The sequence below is a fragment of the Miniopterus natalensis genome, chromosome 3, assembly GCF_054644295.1.
Source record: "Miniopterus natalensis isolate mMinNat1 chromosome 3, mMinNat1.hap1, whole genome shotgun sequence".
In the NCBI taxonomy this organism is placed as follows: domain Eukaryota; kingdom Metazoa; phylum Chordata; class Mammalia; order Chiroptera; family Miniopteridae; genus Miniopterus; species Miniopterus natalensis.
Window position 1 is genome coordinate 94,161,414 of NC_142083.1, and position 22,832 is coordinate 94,184,245.

A 22,832-nucleotide genomic window follows, 5' to 3' on the forward strand; every position below is an offset into this window, starting at 1 on the left:
CTTTCTCTGATCACTCTTCATGTAATATAAACACGAGCGCAGACTATAATCAACCACATGGCCAACTTTAAAACTTTAATGAACATTTATATAATCAAATACATAATGATATTAAAATTGTACAACTTAAATATTTCATTATTCTTTTTTAAAAAGCAATTCTTTTTAGCATATGATTTGGGGGAAATCCGTTGTAGGAAAGAAGCTCAAAGGGAGGAAGCTCAAACCTAAATGTTCCCATGAGCATATTGGTTGTGGAACAGGATCTGGCTGGTTCTACACTGACTGCTGACTTCATTATAGATGATTAGGCCATAGATGCTTTTAAATCAAACTGGTTGTGGCACAGGATCTGGCTGTTTCTGCACTGACTGCTGACTTCATTATAGATGATTAGGCCATAGATGCTTTTAAATCATTCTCAATTGCTTTGTGTTTTTAAAGCCCCTCACCAATCCACCATTTGTTCTGACTGTCCTGAGGCAATATAGTCTTCAAATTCCAGACTGGTCACCTTACTTCTCTGGAAGGTTAACAGCAACGAAGCTAAAGGTTTCTTGGGAGTGGGAGGGTCAGCCTAGTGGTAGCCAAGGTCTTACCCTGGCTTTGCTTGCACTCACCAGTGCCCAGTATCAGTTTCCTGGGCCAGAGGATGGCAACAGTGATTCCACTTCCAGGTGGCATGAGCTCAGGCAGTGCAGCTATTATAGGACTGTCCTTATAGATGTCGTCAGGCAGTCCTTGGGGACATGGACCAGTTTTTAAATGTTTTCTGTTCATCTGGGGAGTTGTGGCCTATTTGCCTCTTGCAGATTTAGGAGCTGGGTGGCTTGGAATCAGTGTAGCATCATGAAGGGGTAGCCCACCAAGCATTTGACTGAAGATAGGCTAAAGATTTTATAGGGGAAAAAGTGAACCCATCTCTGAATTTCATTAAACAAATAGACTTTTCCCCACTTGCTCCACTAATTGTGGATCTGCCATCACATGGCCACAGTCTGCTGTCTGTAGGAACGTGGGCTTCTGAGGCTCCGATGTCCAGAAATGTGACTAAGGGCATGAGTAACCCGAAGTTTCACTCCCACCAGATCTTTAAAAATGTCTCAACCCTTCTCTCACTGCTAGCCCACAAAAACCACATAAAAGAGGCCAAAGTCTTTTTACCACGTGGCAGTGTAGGTAGATACAACACATGTTTTAGACAGTGGGAAGAGGTTTGCATTTTATTTTAACTTACAAAAATAATCAGGCACAAACAGACATTACTAACTCCATCCTGTCATAAAGCCGTAACCATCTGATTATAAATTCTGAGCCACCCAAGGAAGATCACGTCCATTTCCAGAAAATCTCCCGGATGTTCTGCTTTACCAAAGAAAAGGTGGCTGCAGATGCCCCTCTCAGTAGACACAGAATAAATTAACCTCAGACCAGGGTGCTGAGCAGGGCAGCTGCCACTCCTCACGTGCATCTCAGGTGCTGGTCTCCTCCTTGCGACGTGCGTGAGCGTGAAGCCAGGTTGTGAGTGGGTCAGGAGGAGGCTGGCACAGACAATATATGATCATATAATATATTTATATAAACGTAGTAAACATACCTGTGTATCGTACATATGCATATATAAGAAACCATACAAACCAACCGCCTTCACACAGGCAGTCCCTTGGTTTCTAGACTGTTCCATTACAGTGGATAAAGTCCCAAGCAGGGTCCCTCCCTGGCAACCCTCAGCATGGTGACTCCACATAGTCGTTATCTAGGCCACGGCGAAACCGAGCAGTCAAGGAGCGGCTGATGACAATCACTCTGGGTGCCATGCAGTCCTCTCTCCTGTGAAGAATGTTCCAGATGAGCATGGCAGCTGCCAGGGTGGCCAGGAGGCAGGCCCCAATGTTCAGGTAGCAAGACCAGGACAGGCTGGTGTACGGGCCGATTCTGTAGAACGTCACCAGCCCAATGACCAGGATAAAACCTGTAAATGAAAGACAAGCATTGAGAAAGCCTTACTTAGAGCCAGGAAAAGGCCTGCAGGGCTCCCGACGTGGAGCCCATACAGAACCACAGCTTCCTTTCTTCCCTGACCCTCTGTGCTGCCCGGGTTGGTGACAAGCCTGATTCATAGAGCTGGCGCTTCGGGGTCAAGCTGCTCTGTATTAGCCCCATGTGGGTTTTTATGACCTTTGAGTCTGGTAGCTGGGGGGTGGGAGGGTGCAGTGTGCGTCCCCTAAATCCTGGCACAGGATAATTTCTAGGGGCTTCGTAAGAAAGCAGTCTGGCCCATGTGTGCTTCCTGGGATCCTCCAGGCTTCAGGCTGCTTCCCTCAGGTGACCTCCCCATAAAAGTGACACTGACACTCGCTTTCCCTCTTCCCAAACATATCCAGCAGTAACTTCGTATAAGGTTCTCTCTGACTTTTATAAACTTAATTCGTTGAAAGTGAAAGGAAACAATTTTTCTAAATGTTATTTAGAAACAACTCAGATTGGAGTTTACCGTCGTCCGAATTCCTGTTCTTAAGACTGTTCTTGTTCTTAGCATTTGCTTCTAAAAGAAATAGAGATTTTCTTTCAAAACCCAAGGTGGTCTAGAGCCCGCACACTTATGTAGGGGCAGAAGCTGAGATTGGAGACCTGTCCAAGTTTCCTGCTGGCGCATTTGGTTTCTCCTCTTACTTCTAAATAGGTGAAACTGGTTCTAGAATTTCCCTCCCACCCCATGCCCCCCTTTCCCTGCTTATTTTCCCTCCATACTCTTCCCTTCTCTCTCCACTCTGACCGCAGAGAAGGGGAGGGGGCCATGCTAGGACTGTGGCCAGAGTCTTCCACTGACGGCAGTTCCCACAGACTTATTCGAGTTCCGTTCGTAGCTAATGCCACAGCATCATTACTGTAACAGTTTTCTCTTTGAGGAGCTCCAAGGACTTGATTTTATTAGTTTTTGCAATAGGAAAGTCAGGATTTGCACCCAGGATTAATTGACTGGGATAGCAGGGTACTGATGTGTAATGGAGTTCAGGTCTGAATCCAGGCTAGAAATCCCAGCCACTGGGATGGACAAGACGCCCCCACTGTTCTGCTGTCGAGGAAGCTGGTCCACATCGCCCTGCCCCTCCTTGTCCCCTGAGATTGTCACATTCCTCAGCTGGGAGGGGCTGGATGAGGCAGAGGAAACTGAAAGGAGGCTGTGGGGTCCAGCAGAGCCATGGATAACAAGAGTAAGGAGAGTAGGCAGCAGCAGAGGCTTGGGTGGCCCAGGGAGCCGCATCTTCTCTACCAGCACCCCACTCTCTGATGTGCTGACCAGAGTGAGTCTGTTTCTTGGGACCAAAAATTCCTGGCAAAGATATAGGCTCTCTGTAACCCAGAATGGTCCAGATGGGACTCTCTGGCCCCCTCTCAGGCTCATCCCCGTTCCCTGCGCTATGCTCTGGCCAGGCTGAGCTGCTGCTGCGGTCCCCCTGCCTGCCCTACACTGTGATATCCTTACATCTGTTCATGCTGGTACCTCCACTCCCACGGCCTCCCCTGCTTTCCTCAGGAAACCATGTCATGCACAACCAGCATGGCCCCACAGCAAAGAGAGCAGCGATGCCAGCTGATGGTTCTAACTATGTCACAAGATAGTGCTGGGGTAGGGTGTGGGGGACAGGCTGAGTTTTCTAAAAACACAAGCATCATGGTCTCCTCATCACTGTACCTTCTAGAAAGTATGAATTCAACATTCCCCTACCTCGGTTGTGTCCTAAACAATGGTGACAGTGACTAATCTCTATTGTAATTCTCTACAGTACTCTGTGGGGCTTTTAAAACATGGAAAGCTTCTGGATACTTCCTTTCTGTTAAAAATAACTTGTTCTTTTTGTCATGCACAGTGACAAAAAGAAACTCTGTGATTTCTCTCTCCCAGGGAAGGGTGCATCCTCTCTGCTCATGATTTTATGGCACTGAGTTGTGCATTAATGGGGAAAGGAACTATAGCCTGTTTTTTGTGTAATGAGAATGAAAATACTTTATGAGTCCTCCTCATTTTTACTACGTCTTCGGGCATTTTTATCACCCAAGGGAGCTTGTTATGCCTGGTTTCAACGAGACTCAGAAGGATGGGGCAGGAAGGGAACTTTGGGAGAGCGAGTTAGGATACAGCTTATGTCTGAGATGCGAGGAGCAAGGCTCTGGCTGACCGGGGCTCACAGCAAGGCCAGTGGGAGCCTGAAGGGTGAGCAGGAATGAAGACTAACTCGATCAGACGGAATTTACCCAGAGAGCAGCAGCTGGTTTGCATCAGTCACCCACCCTGAGGAGGGATACTGACCCTTACCCTCTGCTGTGATTGAAACCTGGTTTTCTCCCTTTTTAAACTAAGCTTCCTTTCAGTTTATGTGTGTTATAAGAATATTTTTAAAAATCTGCTACACGGCTTCAACTGCAATTTTATAGCATCATTCATCATAACAGGACAGTGTGAAAGAATCGGGCCTCCCTGTGGCCTCCAGGGCAACCCCCTGTCACAGATCAGTTATCTTTCTTGAGGCTGGTTTACACCACTGAAGAGTAAAGACAGAGGACCTTGAATTTCATTGCAAGACATTTCAGTAGAGACATGTGAATTATGAGAACTGGATTGAAAGAGGTGATCCTAAACTGGAAAGGACTAAAAGGCACTCTCTCACCAGATTGGCAGAATTAGAAAGGAAGGAAACACCAAGTGTTGGCCCAGGTTCGAGGCAGAGGGGACCCACCCTCACTGAGTCAGAGCTCAGAACAGCACGGTGTTGCCCTAGGATCCACAGTTCCTCTCCCAGGATTACGCCCAAGCGAAACTCCTGCGCATCACAGGAAACGACCCTGCCCCAAATCAGCAACGTCTGAAACTAGTCCATGGGACTCGATGAGCTGTGGGCAGCTGGGACAGAAAAGGAACAAGTGAACAGCTGCGTGAGCAGCACTGCACTGGGGTGAGCCGCAGAAACTGGTGCCGAGAGGATGTCACAGGGACACAGCTCTGTCACATGTGCTGTTCTGTGCATGGTTCACACAGGCTCAGCCATAAGGCTGCTTTTTATGAAAACTTAGAGAGAGATTAAAAGTATAAAAAAACCAGGGAGCCCTGGCCAGGTGGCTCAGTTGGTTGGAGCGTAGTTCGGTTCACCAGAAAGCGGTGGGTTCAGTTCCTGGTCAGGGCACATACCTAGGTTGCAGGTTTGATCCCCAGCTGGGGTGCATACAGGAGGCAACCAATCAGTGTTTGTCTCTCACACATCAATGTTTCTCTCTCTCTCTATCCCTCCCTTCCTCTCTCTAAAAATCAATTAAAAAAATAAAACATATCCTCAGGTGAGTATTGAAAAGAAACACAGCGAGTGGCTGACATGAGTACAGGACCTCGGTTACCTCCGGGGGAAAAGAGGGCACAACAGGAAGGAAGCCCAGGGGCTTCTCAGTGTTCACCTCATTATGTCTTTAGCAGGACACGCATGCTTCATTGAGTTCTTTGCATATATATTTCACAATAAAACATTTAGAATATTTTAGAAGTGCAACTAAGTTTAGAATCTTCAGTTAACAAGCACTTCCTGAAGTCATGACACCTTTCCACGACTGGGCCGGTCGATTTTGTAGTGGATATTAGTGCATTTGACTCACTTCTCCAGCTGCACTGTTAGCACTGTACCACACACATCATGTACCCACGAACAGCATGCCCCATGGCATCTGCTGCCCTAGGACGTATACCTCAGCCTCGCCCACCCTGCCTCAGATCTCCTCCCCCTCTCTTGTGGCTGCCCTGTCTCTGTCCCCCTGCAGCCACACTAGTGCCTCTCGGTGCCACTGAGATGCCAATTTCCACCCCTCCAGGTCTTTCCTTGTTTTGCTGTCCCTGTGCTTCCTCAGCCCTGGGGTGAGGGCTGCCTTCTGCCCTCCTGTCCCTGATCCCTCAGCACTCAGCTTAGGTTCACAGCACGGTGCCTCCTCCAGCTCTTGTCCCTGTGGCTAGAGTGTGGCCTCTCAGAGAGTTGCCCAGTTTGAGACAAGTCCAAATGGATCCCCTGATGCAGAGTGGACTGTAGTTTGGTCACTGGGAAAGGCGGCACGATGAACAACAGCTTCCATGGTAAAGTCCTCTAAGCTTTTCTGTTGTTATACCACATTCATTTCTTATTAAGGAAGCAGTTAAAATTGTGACCTACTTTGCCATCTTGACCGGAAGCTCCTCTAGCTTCTTTTTTTTTCAAAATATGTTTTTATTGATTTCAGAGAGAGAGAGAGAGAGAGAGAGAGAGAGAAACATCAATGATGAGAGTCATTGATCGGCTGCCTCCTGCATGCCCCCCACTGGGGATCGCCCGCAACCTGGGCATGGACCCTGACCCGGAATAGAACCATGACCTGTTTCATAGGTTGACGCTCAACTGCTGAGCCATGCTGGCAGGGCTCCTTTAAGCTTCTTAATGACTACAACCTGTCAGGGATAGGACCCCATTCGCCTCCGTTGAGTAGATGTCACTCAGCATGGAGCCAGGGCTGCTGTGCTGGTACCTTGCATTAGTTAACATACAATATGTTCGGCAGACCTATTGAGAGTCCACTTAAGCGCACTTGGGGCTTGGGGGACAGGGGTTGGGGGTTGCTAAGGCTAGGTTGACTTGTCCTTGGGGAACTGGCATTCTTCTTTGGGAGATAAAGATGAAATTAATCCCTGCAGCGTGGTCCACCATGTAAGAGAGGCATTTAGGATACATGGTATGGGAGTGAGGAGGCAGTGCTGTGCCAGAGAGCAGGGATGGTGGCTGGGAAGGCCCTTCCAGAGAACAGCGTTAGGCGAGGCCTGTGACACCAGGAAAACCAGCATGTGGAGAGAGCACTCTGAACTCCAAGTGGTAAATATATTAACTCGTGGAACACTCCACAGACTGTGGGGGGCATAGCAACCACTGGCTTCCACCCCCGGGCAGTGCCAAGGCACCATCCCAGTGCTGAGTGACAAGACTTGGACGCTGTCCTGTGCCCACACTTGCATTTCCCAGCACCTCAGGGCTACTCTGTACTGTCACTGTAACTGTACTGTCACTTCTTTTCTTAAGATCACTATTATAGGTTTTTGAAAATAGGGTAGACTGTGATTTTGTAACCATTGGAATCTGTTTATTACTTCCTCCCTATGTTTAGCTATGTTGCCTACAAAGTACACAAACTCAGGTTTCAAAGTGTGTCTGTTTTTTCCATTACAAGATGAAAGAACATTCAGGGTGTGGATAATTGATTCAAGAAATATAAATTCACATGTACACAGACACCCTGAGCACAGCCTGAAAACACAAGCAGGAAAGTGATAAAGATGCCAGTCAGGAGCAGCGCAGGGCCTGACAGATGGCGTTGGTACAAAGTGGAAATGAACGAGCCATGCGTTCGCCTGTTTCATCATTTGTCTTGAAAACTGTTGAAAATCCAGCAATGAGCAACACTGGGCTGTTGCCAGCACAGGTGTGGGCATCTCACTTCCTAACTGGCGTAATTCAGAGGCTGCACCTTAATGGGCTTTTTTTTCCCCGCAGGAGAAGTAGACAGGAAGAGTCTAGTTCCATACGTTAGTGCAGGTGTGGGGAACCTTTTTTTTTTTTTTTTTTTTTTTAACCAAGGGCCATTTGGATATTTATAACATCATTCATGGGCCATACAAAATTACAACTTAAAAATTAGATATGAAAAAAGCTCCTAGATTTATTGAATTTCAAGTCCCACTGTGGTTGCCTTGGCAGAGCCAGACCAAAAGATTCTGCAGGCTGTATGTGGCCCGCGGGCCAGATGTTCCCCACCCTGCCCTAGTGTGAAAAATGGTTAACAAAACTTCCATTTACATGACTTATTCTGTGTAAAGATCAGCGTTGGCTTTGGCTTTATTTTAGTTCAACATATAGTCAAAGAAGGGATTTGTTTCCCTAACATTAAAAAAAGTACATTTAGAAAAACCCTCTCCTGTGCCAGGAAGGTACAAAGAACCTTCTGAAACAGTGGGCACAGGCTCTGTACTGCGGGAAGAGCGTGGGCCACATGATGACTATAGGCACTGAACAGATACCGGGAGCATGGGGATCCTCCGTGGGTGCCACATGTCAGCAGTAACAAGCCACAGAGACTCGGGAAGACAGAGCCCATGTGTGCTCACTGCCTCACTGTGCCTCCAGCCTCAGCCCTGACGCTAGGTAACCGCCTGCATAGACATTCTTCTTAATCAGACTAGCCTTTTACTTTCATAGAGCTCTCTGGCTGCGGGGAGGAGTGGTGTTGAGGAACTAGGTATGGGGCTGCGCTGCCTCAACCTCACATTTTCCATTTCTGTCACAGCCTAATGTGGAGACCCCCTCTGCCCTCAGAGTTGTGCCTGGAACACTTTTCTCCCAAAACTTCACAGTGATGTTAATGTTTGTCCAGAAACAAATCAAAGGGGACAGTTTTAGCAGACACACCAAATTCTGCACATAGAGTTGGTTCCATCCTCATGAATTTCTGTTTGCAAAGGCAGCAGCCCCTTCCTGTGAGCCGGCCTCGCAGTGGGCAGTGTGATTCACAGCTCAGCCTGCAGAGCGCCCTTTCCTTTCTCTTCCTTCCTGCCTGCTTCCTAGGGCGTCGGTGTCTGTCATGGGGCCTTCCTTTTGAATGACTGTCAGCACACGCAGGTGGCATAAGTGGAAACCCGTGGGGCTGACCCCTGAGCTCTTCACCCAGCACACCTGCCTCAGCATGCACGGCAGCTGAACTGGCAGAGCAGCACCTGTGACAGAGCTGGCGTGAGGCTTCTAGAGAGAATATTTACAGAGCAAACCAATTAGTTAATGGATCCACTCAAGGCACAGCTGTGGTAGGGATCTTCCAACATTGTGTACAGGAAAACAGTGGTGATCTAATGTTTCTCCCTAGAGGCAAGGCTTCTGGAAAAAGGAAGGCCAAAGATGGTACGATTGATATGATCGAATACTTCCATGGGAGCCGACACTCCAAAGTGCTGCCTGACATACAAGTGCCCTGAGCAGCATGGAGAACTTGAAGGAGAAAGAAGAAATGAGAGGTGCAGTTGGGATGTAGGCTGGAGCTTGGGATGTAGATGCAGAAGACAGAAAAGCAAATTATCCAGACCAAGGAGTGTACCTGCTTATTGTAAAAACAAAAACTTGTATAGTCCTATGAGAAGGTCCCTGAGTCTAAGAAAACAACAGAATCCCTACCAGCTCCTGAGATGCCAAGACAGTTACCATTTATCACCTCGATTGACCTCTGAGGACTGATAAAATCAGCATTGGGGGGGGGGGGGGCGCGTAAGTTGCCCTTTGTGTGTTTATAGGTTTTGCCATCATAAGAAAAACTCTAATGATTTCCAGAAATGGAAAGAGGAAGCCAGCAGACATGAGGCCACGTGAGGCTTTTAAAGCCGCTTTTGACCAGGTTCCACAGTAAACTCCACACTTAGTCTTCCTGCTCAAACTTGAGAGGCTTTGTGTCTCGAGGAGGGACTGGCTGAGGGTAGGGAGAGTACGGCCCAGCCTGGCACCAGAGGTGGTCATGGCGAGGACTGATGTCCCAGCTGCAGAGCGTGTGTGCAGGGAAGAGCTCAGTTTGCAGAAGACACTGGACTCTCTGAAGTGCCAGTCTTCAGAAATTGGGGTGCAAGTGGCCAGAAATAGACAAGTGCAGGTTCCCCTCTTTGGGAGAAAAGCACAAGGGCTCGGCCATGCTGGGTAGCTCCATAGAGGACAGGAGATGTTGGAGAATGTCCCCAGGAAAGCCCACGGCCATTATGAAAGCAGTTCAGAATGAAACATCGAACAGCTGAGCCCTACAACAATGTCTGTACATTTGTACTTTAACTGCATCATTTTGTTGTGGCTATTGTACTTTGAGAAAAACTGTAAGTTTGAGAAAGGTCCAGGGTGTTCACATGATTGACGAGGAGAGACTAAAACTTCTGCAGAGATGGAGGGTAGGGTTACTGATGACGAGAGCTGATAAATCATAAACTAGGAATAATATCAAATAGTAGAATAAGAAATCCATGGATGCTGAGAGCAAGAGCCACGTGCTTTAAAAGAAACACACTGTGATCAAGTTGTGGCTAATAGACCTGTAGCTACTGTTTAAAAGGAAGCAGACCACGTGGGCTAAAAGCCCCACTTTGAGACTGTGAAGGGAACTGTGTTTTTTATTATAATGTCCCTGGGTATCACAGGCTTGGATGGGTGCAGCCTGGGACATCATTTCTAGGGTCCTTGATACGGTGCCAGGGAATTTTTTCACTTATATACTAGCATTTTCCAAAATGGATCGGAGGTGGCATATATACAGACTTTAACAAGCACTAAGAGGCTTAGGGGAGGCTTAGGGGAGGGAGCAGATGAGAAGCCTGGTCTTCCGGTCCCCTTTCGCATGACCCCATCTTGTCATCAGGCAAGACATTGGCTCCCAATATGAAGGGGGGAGTGCCTACTAGCTCAGGGCTCTCAGTAGTGGGGTGCACATTTCCTCCACCCCAGGGAGAGCACCAGCAGGCACTGATGAAGGATGGTAAGCTGTGGGGGACACCAGCTATGTTGCCAGCCTGACTGAGCATGTGTAGTCACAGGGCTCTCAGGCTGGACTCCGATAGTGCACTGCCCGGGAGGCTCAGCAGTGGCCAAGGAGTAACCCTTCAGAGACGCCACTTCACCCAAATAGAGCTCTGAGTAACTGCCAGATCATTCATCCCACCTAAAAATGTCAGCCTCGGGCCACACATGGTAGTTAGTCCTGCATAGCCAACAGTGAGGGCCTAGGGCCACTGAGAGCACCTGGAGGGGTTGCAGGAGGGTCACACTTAGGAAATTTCAAAGCCCCTGCAGCATTATGCCCAGGAGGATAGTCTGCCCATGGAAGGGGCTGAGGGAGCATCTGGCAGGGCTCTGGCACTGACAGTGAACTCAGGTGGAGAGCCCCAAGTCCTAAAAGGAGCAAAGAGGCTGTGTGTGGGGACTGGCAACATTTCAGTGTGGTGTTGTCCAGCAGGACTGTAGTGGGAAGTCGGAATGACGATAGCAGCAAGCATGACCGAAGACAGGGTCTACAGGCCTGCGGTAGCTTTCCCTGCTGCCCAAGGAGCACGGGGGTGAAGTCACACACATCCAGAGCCAGGCAGCTTGCTCGAGGCCCCTCTCACCCACACACCCATGGGAAAGCTCAGCTGTTCTCAGGAACCCTGAGGGGCCCACCAAGCTGTGCTGCCTGCAGACTTCGCCCTGGCTTTCTCCTCTGCTCCAGGCTTCTGACACAAGTCATCAACATCTGCAGTTATCAGAGGCTCAGAAAGACCTTTCGCCTCTTATAGGTGGCGACCTCTGAGGCCCCATTCAGCGCTGCTTGCCCTGCTCTCAGTGTGCCTCTTTGGGCACATCAGTGAGACCACAGACATGAAGAAATAGAGGTGAAGCAGCGAGAGGAGGAACAAGGAGAGTCAGGGAGAAAGGAAAGGTCTGTAGAGTGAGCCAGACTGAAGCTCATGCACGTGAGAGGCAGTGGGAAGGGAGCGCTTATGCCCAGCAAGGCAGAGCCCAGGCATCGCAGCTGCTGGCGCTGGGGCTGGAACAGCCCATCAGCCCCCACACTGCAGGTCCTCATTACAGACCCTCCTAAAGCCTCACAGTTGGTGTCTGTCGTGTACTAGTTACAACAGAAAGAGCCAGGGGGCAGCGGGGGAATGGCAAGGGGACAGTGCAGAATCCTCCGTGGTGACTGCACCCATCTCATAGGCCACTTCGGGCCCCCTGCCTTCCAAGGGCCTGTTAGAAACCCAGCTGGGCACAGGAAATGAACTTGGGAACCTCAGTCTCGTGTCTCTAATCTGCAGAGTGCTTTCACCACAGGGCAAATGCAGTGTTTCACAGCATACTCAGTTTATGGGGTGGGGGTGGAATAAGGACAGAACGGAATTTTCCACCTTTAAGGTAAATTAAAATTACACTTGGAAAATTCTGCAAAGGAATTGGAAACTTGCGTGTGGTGGCCTGAACATAATAGAGCAAACCAGATAGAATGGCTGAGATTTCATAGGCTTTTCACCTATGGAAATGGCTGTTTCATAGGGTCCCCCAGTGTCACTGTACAGGGTCCTTTGGAGCCGCAGCTCTGAGGAGCCGAGACTCTCCTTTCATAGGCCAGGCCAGGTGGCGTTTAAGTGTGGATCGTGCCCAGAAACTACAGTGGAATGAATGAGCGAGCGGGCAGTGCCCATGCCTGCGGCGGGGCCCCGTCAGCGCGTGCTGCCTGTGCCTGGCTCCTGCCTCCCCAGGCCCCGGTCACACCATGTGCTTTCCCTTCCTCCTTCTCTCCCCCTGCCCACCCCCTGCCCACCCGCTGGCCAGGCGCTGGGGACTCAAGGTTGGCTTGCGTAACAGGTACTAGCAGGCATTTCCCCCTCCTGGGACAGGATATCCTGGCGCCCTTCAGTCTCTCCCTGACTGTTTAAAACAGACCGGAGCACAGGAAAAAACCTAACTCTAAAATTAGCAGCATGATAGAAGAAAGGCACATAGCTGCATTCTGTACTGTTTGTCAATGAAACAAGTCTAAACAGGGCCAAATGCATTTCCTTTTTGGGCAAAACAGACCTGTTGGGAGTAATGGTCAGACACCAAGGGGAGAGGCTGCCTGTGGAAGCAAAAGGAACCATCTGAAACACCGTGGGCTGCCCCTCGGTGCTTCTGGCTTTTTCCATCAGCCTCTGCCTGACTGACTGTTTTTTAATAGAGCCTGGTTCAACCTTCCCAGAGGTTGTGCTGGCCTGGAAATACCTAGGAAAGGAGCACAGTACCCCCTGCTCCCACCTCGCCAGGACAGGCCCCCAAAACACCTTTGGCAGCCCACCCCCGGCCAGGGTTTCTGCAGGACAACTTGATTTTAATTATTGGGGCTTCCCCCCCCTTTTGAGTTTTAAAAAAGTGTTATTTGTAAATAACACTATCATGTTCTAAAATAAGAGTTTACAGAAGTAAAATGTCAGTTTCACACCCAACACATAATATTTCTCCTAATAGTTCTACATAAATAAATGTTTCAGAGGAATTTCTTGAGAAATGCAGCAATGACTGATTTGATTATCCTGCTAGGAGTTATTTTCAGATCAGGAAATGTTACTTTCATTTCCTCAATGCCACTAAAATATCAGTTTTTAATCTAGCTTTTCCAATCACGTTTCGAAATCTTCCACTTCCTTCTCGAAGGGATGGAATTTCAGATAACCCCACATGATGGAAGACAGGTTGAGTCACTGAGGTGATGAGACCAGTTCTGTTTTACAGCCCTAAGGTTAGCAGAGGGCAAATGGGTACTTTTCCTAAATCGCTTGGAATGTCTGGGTTTCTACCCACAGCCATGGAGGAGGGGTGGAGGCAGAGGGATCTGAGAGCCCACTCCACCTGCCTCACTAATTCCCAGAATTATTCCAGTGGGGGGCAGACTTCATCCTTGCCTTGCAGTTGAGTAAACTGAGGTGTAGATTGGGTCACATGGATAATAACTGATAGAGCCAAGATGCAATCCAGTCCTCTTCACACCAAGCCCTATGCTCTCCTCTGGTCGGCCCTCATCTACTACCCGCTCCTGCATCCAGCCCTGGGGAAGTGATGGGCCCAGGACCACACCACCTTCCATTAACCACATAGGTAGGCCTTTCCGATTCCCACCCGGGTGCTTTCCCGCATACGAGCATTTGCCAGTCAGCCTCATTCTGGAAATTGTGTTTCTTCAGAAGGATAAGGGCTGTGATCCATGATTCCCAGAATGATTCACTTCAGACTTCCTGCCATTCCTTCTACTGGGCTTGTTGGAAACACACCTTCAACATTGGGACACACAGCCATTCTCCATCGAGCACATCAGCTACTAGTGCCCCCGTGCCCTGGCCACTTCATCAGTCTCTGTCCCCATGGAACCATGGACCCCACTTTTCCCCAGTAGGTAGTGGGAAGCCTGAACTTCCCAGGTTTCCACGATTGTTAACCCTGAGCCAGCAAAAAGGAGCAGAGGTCCAGAGAAACCAGCAGAGCAGCCCCCCACGGTGCCTCCATGGCCACTACAGAACCTCCCTGGGCAATTTCATTCGCCATTTACAGTGACACCATCACATTGACCCTTCCAAGACCAGAAGGTGTGTTCATGCCCAGCCCCATTTCACCGTACAGTCACACCTGGTGGCTTCCAAATTGTTCCAAAGATGCTCACTCTCTGATGGTCCTGGGCCTGGTTGCTCTGTGGAAAAGCAGGCTGTCTCGCCCCACCAGGCACAGGCTCACATGCACTTGCCCCTCTGCCCAGAGCAGGCTGCTTCACCACTCCTCCAGGCAGGGCATGAACCCAGGCCCCCCGCCACATGGCTTCAGGGGGACAGAGAAAATGTCAGATGCTGAAGATTTTGGAAGACAGAGCACATCACCCACGTGCCAGCACCTTGTCTCAAAATGTAAAAGGGCGAGGGCCATAGCGACAGAGATACAAAGCCATTACTGCTTGAATCCTCGGCGCTCCCCACCCATGTGTGCGTGTTCCTGTTTTGCTCCTGCCCACAGTGATGGGTGGGGCAGGAGGGTGACCCAGGGGGTCGCTGTGACATTAGAAGGCCACAGTGGGCCTTCCAGCACCAACAGAAGCTGAGGGTGCTGCCACTCCGTTTGCCCCTCTGGGGCCTGGAGGTACTTACTTGCCAGCTGGAACGCAGCAGCCATGGCCTCCTCCCAGCACTGGGAATCAGGCGACATCAGGGGCAGGCCTGTCAGCCCCAAGATGAAAGTGAGCTGGCCTGCAGCGAGGGCCACCGTGGCAACCAGGTTGCAGGCACGCATCATGTCGAATTGCACTGTGAGGGGCCAAGAGGAAAGAAGGCAGGTGGTCAGTACAGGGCGGGCAGCTCGGGGCTGGGGTTCTCTCTCCTCCTGGGGCTCATCCCTCTGCGCTGACAACCTCACTGATGTCCCTCGGCCCCCAACCTCAGGCTCCATGTACTCTTCCCCCACCCACACCCAGTCTAGAAGTGAGGCACAAGTGACATACACAGGGCAGAGGGAGGGGCAGACCAGCACTGCGGATGAACTGCAAAGGCAAGGGGCAGGGGCAGCAGGTCCCTTCTCTGTGGCCCTTCTAGACTATTAAAGTGGCCCCACAGAGCCAAGTGAGGACTGAACCTCCTGGGCCCCACCCCACCCAGTGTCAGGCTGTGAGGGTTCCTGTCATGCACTCATCCAGCCAGGTAACGTTCAGATTTAGCGCTTGTGGAGCCTGAGTCAAATGGAGGTGTTGTGCCACTTCCTGCCATGGAGAGCACTCCTCCCCATTGTGTCTCAGCTGCTTCCTTTTTGCTGTCCATCTGTCATTCAGAGCCTGAAGGATCTCACCCTTCCCTAATCCCGGGTCTCCTCCAGTGCCCGCTCTGGCCTGGGGGTGGCACCACTGGCTCTGAGGCCAGGGTGGATGCATCAGGAGAGTAGCAGAGGCCCCGGCTTCTAGGGCCAGAGCTAAGGGCCAAGGAGCATGAAAGAGAGAATGCACTTGTCACTAGACGCATGACAGTCACCACCAAATGAACTTTTTCACCTTCCTGAGTGGAGCCTGGTGGTGCAGACAGGTGAACCTGTGGGTTTGGCTCTCTCAATCACTTCTCTCACAGGCACAGCCCTCTTCCCGGGTGGGCTGCACTTCCCATAATCGAGCTCACAGTCTGTAATCTTTAGAGTAACCACAGAAACAACTGCCATCACCATCAACCCTGGCACTCCTCTCTGACCTTTCACAGTACCAGGAGACAGGAGGCAGGGGTTGGGAAAAGTTGGGGGAGCCCCAGTGGCAAGTAGAGCCAGGCCTGGTGTGGTGGTGGGTCCAGAGCTGGGAGAAGGAGCAGACACTGGGAGTCAAGAAAGGCATCAGTGGTCTTTGAGCCTTAGCATGGGGGGGGGGGGGTGGTGCTCGCTGGGGTCTGAGATTCCCTCACCTCCCCCAAGGCTGAGGCTGGGGCTAAGTGAAGGTTTAGGACAGTTTGTTGGAACCTTCCTGGCTGCTCGTGCAGGGCACCTGGAGGTGCAGCCAGTGGCTGGATGGCCTCCTGTCAGGATGGGGTGAGCCTGGGCAGTTCCCTCCCACTTTGCTCGGGAAAACTAGCCGACTTCCTGTGGAGGATGCTGTTCACACCGCTCTTTCTTTATTCTTCACACTGATTTTCTTTGCGGTTATTTTTACTATTTATATGACTATACAGAGGCTCTGTTTCTCTAAAAGATGGTAGAGCTTAGGAAGTGGAAGTGACCTCAGAGACAAGGGTGTTAAACGTGATGGAGGTTAACAGCCAGACCCAGAGAAGTCTGTCCGGTTTCCCAAGCTCAGCCTTGCAAGCAAGGAAAGACTTGAATGAACTGCCGCTGAGGAGGGGAGTGGCCTGGTGGACACGAGCACCAGGGGACAGCCGAAGGGAACATGTGTTGGCACAGTGGGGCCACATGACCAAGGCTCCTGGGAGCCAGGAGCAGAGCACCAGGGACCCCGGGCGATCCCTCCCCGTGTGTGGCCAGCTGCCCTGCCCACCTGGTCATCCAGCTTCATCCTTCCTGGCAGCTCTGAGTGCACAGCCCTGCGCTGCACACACCGGCAGTGGCTCCATGTGGCGTCCCCAAGCTCACAAGCTGCCACACGGGCCTCTGCCCCAGTCCCTGTGCATCTGTGGTATTGCAGATGTCTAGAGGGTGAAAGGGTGAAACGGACTGCTCACAGACTCGCCACTCTGCCTGAGAAGACGACTCTCCTCTGAGCCATACTCCCTTCACGAGCCACTCAGGGGAGACCTGTCCTGGCTGGCATCCACCATGCCCAGGTGCTTTACAGGTTCTAACACTACCTATGTGCGTAGCCTGGGCAGCAGTACCTGGATTTTTTAAAAATCTGTTTTTATTGATTTGAGAGAGAGAGGAAGGGAGAGGGAAAAAGAGAGAGAGAAACATTGATGTAAGAGCAAAACCTCGATCAGCTGCCTCCTGCACGCCCCCTACTGGGGTTCAAGCCCGCAACCCAGGCATGTGCCCTGACCGGGAATCAAACTGGCAACTTCTTGGTGCATGGGACAGTGCTCAGCCAACTGAGCCACACCGGCCAGGGCCAGGGCCTGGATTTTAAGGAGCCCAGTAAGAATGTGGCATGAATGTCATCTGGCTGGACAGCATGTGGTACACACCCCATCCACCTGCATTTCCAGTGAGACTCAGGCCACCCACTGGGGCTGGAGAGCATCAAATCACCTATGGGCAGGGCAAGGGACTCCCGTCAGGGAGCTTCAGAAAAAGATCATCAGGTGCCTGACAGAATGCATGAAATGTGGAAAGATGAAGAATGACAGAGAAAACAGGACCAGAGGAAGAATGAACCTGGAGTTAGGTTGTGAGGTCTCTTTCAGAGCCAAAGGGGGCCCTCAGTCTCCCAAGTTGCCCCCAAACCTCACAGGAAGGAAAGAGCCACCTGATCAGTAATAAAAGGATCGCTGCACCCTGCCCAGCAAGCATCCTCAAGGACAGGACCCAGTGTAACATGGGGCAGCTGAAGGACCTGGACTGACCCCTGTGCCCCTGCCCAGTTTTCTCAGGACACCCAGCAGCACGAAGTCCCTGACCAGAGTTGAGTAATGGCTCCTCATGATGTTTGCCATAGGGCATTGCCAAGGCCTCTGGCACAGCTGGCTGGAGCCTGTCTGCTATCCCCAACTGGCTGCCTACAGCCACATCTGGAATCTCGAGGACGGCCTGGCTCTCTGGACAAAGCAGGACCGTGATGTGTAACGAGGGGCATACACTCCCCCTTGGTGCCCCTATTTGGGTCCTCAGGATTGAACTGTGCACCAGATGTCAGCCCTGCAACCCAGACCCCATCGCCCCATCACGGACCAGATGATCTGACAGAGCGGCAGCTGTGTGGTATGGAGGGTGTTTATGCAGCGGCAACGGCGCCGTACAAGGAATCCCTGCTCCTTCCTCCCATTCTCCATGCCCAGCTAGATCGTGGGCAAAGCGTGGGCTGGGGTTTTTCATGAGAGTTAACAAGACTGGGCACTGATTTATTTGAGGTGGCAGCAGGAAGCCCCAGCTCCGAACCACCAGGGCCGGGATGCCAGCTCACTGCTCCCTGTTCATGTCACATAGGGAGCATGTTGGTAGTGAAGTTGGCTCACTTTGCTCAACTCAGTCTTGCTCAAGAGAATCTTCTTAGACATTTCCCTTGTTCTAGACAAATATTTGATGCTCAGAGATTAAGGGTAGCTGCCACAAACGTCATACTAATGGCAACAGAATATTTTAAAAGTTGGTCAGGGAGCTTATTAGGTGGTCAGAGAGGCACAGCAAACAAGGGCAGGTGAGTGGGGCTGCTCAGGACATGTGGCAGGGCAGGAGGGAAGCAAGGGCTGGCTGTGTGAGGGTCAGAAGGACCCATGTGTGTCCTCCTGGCCTGAGGTGACCAGTCCTTAGCATGGGCACTGAGGGGCTGGATGCACAGGAAAGGCATCTGGTCAGCATTGGGGGCTATGGCAGAAGTCCTTGAGCCCAGGACTACCCCCTTCCCCAGGCTGCACCACTGGCTTTCATTGCTCCTCGGGACAGTCCCAAACCAGAAGGATCATTCTCAATCAGCAAGTCACACAGAGACCCAAGTCCATCTGCATTTATCCAGCCTCTCGTAGGTACCTGAGTTCAGAGAGCTCATAGAAAATTCTGAAATCATTCATGTACTTTGATCTTTTAAAGAGAGGTTCTCCCTCCCTGCTTGCAAAGGAGGAGGGAGGGGCAGATAGCCAGCCCTCAACAGACAACCCCTCAGCCTGTGGTGAGGGACTGGAGTGGATGGAATGGATTGCATGCCCCCAGGGACCTCGGCTGAGCCTCATGCCTCTGAAATGGGACGTCCTCCACCCCCCGGGTCCCTCACAAGTCAGGGTTCCGAGCCCACAGAAGTTGCTGAAGGACTTTGGGGACACCTTCTGACAGCATCTGGCGAAGGCCTAGCTGAAGCCTCGTCTGTCACATTTCCTTAAAGACATACTTGGTCTTCAGAATGGATGACCCCACCTGCAAGTTAGACCCTCTCAGTCATTGGAAGACCTTTGCCCGCCAGCCACCATGACTGTTTGAGTGTTTAAGCATCTTAGGAACACTTCCCTCTGGTACATGCAAACCTGACCCTACTATCAAAGTCAAGTTCCCAGCTTCCAGAGTAGTAATAGACCCAGTACACAGCATGACCAAGCAGGGCCGGGATGAGGCAGCGGGGCAGAGGGGGCAAGGGCTCTGCCCTTCTGAGTGGCCTCTGCAGCCGGCCGGCGGTCCCACCCACAGTCTGTCCTGGTGGGTCTCCCCCTGACCTGCACGCCACCTTACCCACCCTGGCGACTATGGAATGAAGTCAGAACTCAGCCTGTGTTCTTAAGCTTCTTGTTTATTTTTCTCATTAACAATCTGAATTTCCACCAGGAAAAATGTTTTTTTCTTGGTTTCGTTAATGCATTTGTTTGTTAGCTGTGTGTATGGCAGAAAAAAGCCACTGCTGCATGAGGAGAACTATTTCATGGAAGAGCAGCAGTAGATTTGAGCCGAGCAGGACTGACATGTGCCTGTGGCTCACCAGGGAGGGTGGGCGTGGAGCACAAGGCCTGCGCGGGTTCCCCAAGAGGCAGTGCTGCCCCTCAGAGCAAAGCACCCCTCAACCCGTCAACAAACGCTCAACCCATGTCCTCTGCATGCCACACAGGGTGAGCAGGCCCTGCCCACTCTAAAGGAGACAGAAAAGTGAGCAGACTTACGTTTGACGGTGCCTCTGGACTCCTGGAAGCCTGCTGCCTCAGAGCCCCAGCCCAGGGCCTCGCAGTCCCTTGCGTCCGCCTGCCCGGGCCTGACCCCGGGACTTGGCCCTCCCCGGGCCCTGTCCACCAGCCAGCAGGACCTCCATAGCCCCACACTTCGCTTGCGCCCATCCTCCAGCGTCTGATACACCCAGTTGGGGGTGAAGGCTGCTGCATTGTTGAGGATGAGAGAGACCAGGGCCACCAGCACAGCTGTGGCCACCAGTTTCTGGACAGTCATCACTGACTGCCGGTCCCGACCGCTTGTGGAGAAAGTCCCAGTCCTGGTCAGCTGCTGTGGCCAGGGAGAACCAAGACGCTGCTAGGGGTGGCTAGAGGACATCACCGTTCATTCTTGGAGGGTCGGGAAGGCCCGTGCAGCAGGTGCAGGTGAGCCCACCTCACGGTCCTCCTTACCCTCCTTCCTGCACCTGGAGCAGGGACAGGCCTGATCTGAAGGTGACTGCGTGGCCCATCCCGAGAAAGAAGCAGGGCACCAGTGAGAGCCCAGAGTCCTGAATGCGCCGTCTTCCTGGGAAGCAGAGGCCCAGGGAGGCTGGAAGCCTCTTGTCTCCCACGAGGGAGAACAGAGAGTAACTGGAGAGGAGAGGCAGATGGCAACGTGGTGTAAGCAGGGCCTCACTCCTTAGAACCAGCTAAGCTCAGAGCAGCCAGTGCGGTAGCGAGGCTCTGAGCAGGGCCGCAGGGAACAGTGCGGGTTCGGAGGCCTCTGTGCTGCCTGAGCCCCTGCCTGGTGCCTCCAACACAAAACAGCTGGTCCTGGAAAGCAGAGAGCCTACTGCAGGGAAGTATGTGTGTGTGTCTGTGTGTGTGTGTGTGTGTGTGTGTGTGTGTGTGTGTGTGTGTGTGTGTGTGTGTGTGTGTGCGCGCGCACACGCACTGCATTTTCCCTCTGTCTCTCAGCAGAGAGGAAATGGTTGTTTTTGAGGCTGTTTTTGGTGAGCTGGAGGGCGTAGCCAACTGCAACAAATAGCTGCCGGCTGCAGCAGCCAGACACTAACAGGATGTGTTTCCTGATAGGAAAAGCAGGGGGGCCTTCTGAAGTCCTGCTCTGTGACCCTCCTCCCCGGCTCCTCCCCATCTGCCTCTCCAAAAGGGAGGGCCAGGGGTGCTGGCCCAGAGCAGACCCATGGTCCCAGCTATCTGTGTTGGATGTGGCACTCAAGTACCATGGAGCAGCTACAGAGGCGGGTGTTGCCCACAGTGCTCCAGGCAGTCTCCTGTGCTGGGCCTCGGGACAGCGGCAGGAAGCTCAGGGCAGGCAGGTTGCTGGTGACCAGTCGCCCACCCAGCCCTCGGTTCCCCCAGCACAGATGTGCCAGCACTGCCCTTGTCATAGGTAGATACAGATGGAGGAGGGAACGCCCAGAGGGGAGAGCAGCAGAGGAGGGCCAGGTGTGGTGGAGGGGCCCCCTTAGACGGGCCTTAGTGTCCTAGCTCAGACCCACTTACTGCCTAGATCTGGCAGGTCAGGGGCCCCCCTTGGAGAACTTCCAGCCCAGGGTGCCATCCTTAAGGTACAAGAAGATGGGGCTCTGGACATGCCTTACAAAGCACCCAGCAAGGCCTAAAGGAGAGCATGAATGTGGTTTCTGGCCTGGGCTGTTTGCTGCTGATGGGAATGTCAATCTGCACAGCTGATAAGGGACTAGGTCTGTCTGTGGTGTGCCTCGATCAGAGCCGTCAAGCTTCTGGGGCTTGGACAGACCTTCATCTGCTCTGCTCAAACCCCTCTGAACTGGCAGACCAACACAGTGGGGGGCTCTGTGCCACCACCTCAGAGACCCAGCATGGGCACTCACCTAGCTAAGGCCCAAAAGCGGCTGTAAATGAATAAAGAGGCGTGTCTGTAGCATGGTACACACACATTTGCCTCCAACATGAAACCCCTGGAGCTCCAAGTAGTAGCAGCACATGCCCTTAGCTGTTTGCTGTCTACACTCATTGCCCCAAGGTGTAGGGATGAGCCCCCTCACAGGAGAGAAAGTTGGAGCTCAGAGAGGTCACAGAGATGATGAGACGACGTCAGCGAGGGTGCATCTGGTCTGTTTTTTTAAATCCTCACCTGAGATATTTTCTCCATTGCTTTTCAGAGAGAGTGGAAGGGAGAGAGGTTGAGAGAGAGAAACATTGATGTGAGAGACACACACCCACTGGTTGCCTCCCACATGTGCCCCGACTGGGGTGGGAATCGAGTCTGCAACCGAGGTACATGCCTTTGACCAGAATCGGACCCGGACCCTTCAGTCCATGAGCGGATGCTCTAACCACTGAGCCAAACCAGTTAGGGTTCAGTCCTCACCTTTTACCTCCTGCTTCTGGAGCTCCGGAGTCCCCAGCCTGTGCAGATACCAAACGAGCCAGCCAGCCATGGAAGCCCTGGCCTGCAGTGCTTCCCATCCCAGGTGTGTGTGGGGCCTGTGCGTGCCATATGCAAGGCGAGGCTCCCACGCCACTAAGTCTGCGTTCCTGAAAGGCAGGGGGTCTTTGGAGAATTGTGGGTCCCAAGAAACAGCTGTCCAAATTCTCTGAGGGATTTGACCTATTTTAGGATTTTTGCCACTTTCCATGGCTTGTGCCAGGAGAAAAGCTGCTGTTCCCACCCCCCTCCCTGTGGCCCTCTCCCGTACCAGGGACTGGATGGGAGAGGGCCCAGGGGTTCTGTCTGCCCTCCTCATTCCCACACGCGGCCCCTTCTCTCAGGAGGACTGGGGCAAGCAGTTCAAACACTCGAGTTCTCGAATACACGGTGCCGTAGTAGATGGAGGCCTCGAAAAGGAAGGTTTCCGATGTCTCCATTAGAAGAGAATCGACTCTCCTGCTCATTTATGTAAATCACTTATTCTTAGGTAGTCTTTAAATGTCTAATTTCTGATAAGAAGCAGCACATGGTTTCAGAAACAAAGCAACTGCTTTGCTGTCTGAGCAGCCA

General features: G+C 51.8%; 2 protein-coding genes across 3 annotated transcripts in view; one reads left to right on the forward strand and one right to left on the reverse strand.

The window, feature by feature from the left end:
* Positions 1 to 22,832, forward strand: part of IFT140 (intraflagellar transport 140) — an 87,560-nt gene that overhangs the window by 42,027 nt on the left and 22,701 nt on the right. The gene's annotated exons all lie outside the window — the stretch shown is intronic.
* TMEM204 (transmembrane protein 204) lies at positions 67 to 20,686 on the reverse strand. Its single transcript, XM_016208086.2, has 3 exons — positions 19,841 to 20,686; positions 14,717 to 14,872; positions 67 to 1,972 (listed from the first exon to the last, which is right to left on the reverse strand). Exons 1-3 carry the CDS (start codon positions 20,118 to 20,120, stop codon positions 1,728 to 1,730), a joined length of 681 nt encoding a protein of 226 aa, XP_016063572.1. The 5' UTR covers positions 20,121 to 20,686; the 3' UTR covers positions 67 to 1,727.

Coding starts and splice junctions, on each gene's coding strand:
- TMEM204 (XM_016208086.2), bottom strand. CDS start 20,120: ATGACTGTCCAGAAACTGGTGGCCACAGCTGTGCTGGTGGCCCTGGTC. Junction 14,873..19,840: donor GTCCAGAGGCACCGTCAAAC/GTAAGTCTGCTC, acceptor GGCCCCTCACAG/TGCAATTCGACATGATGCGT. Junction 1,973..14,716: donor TGCTGCGTTCCAGCTGGCAA/GTAAGTACCTCC, acceptor TTTCATTTACAG/GTTTTATCCTGGTCATTGGG.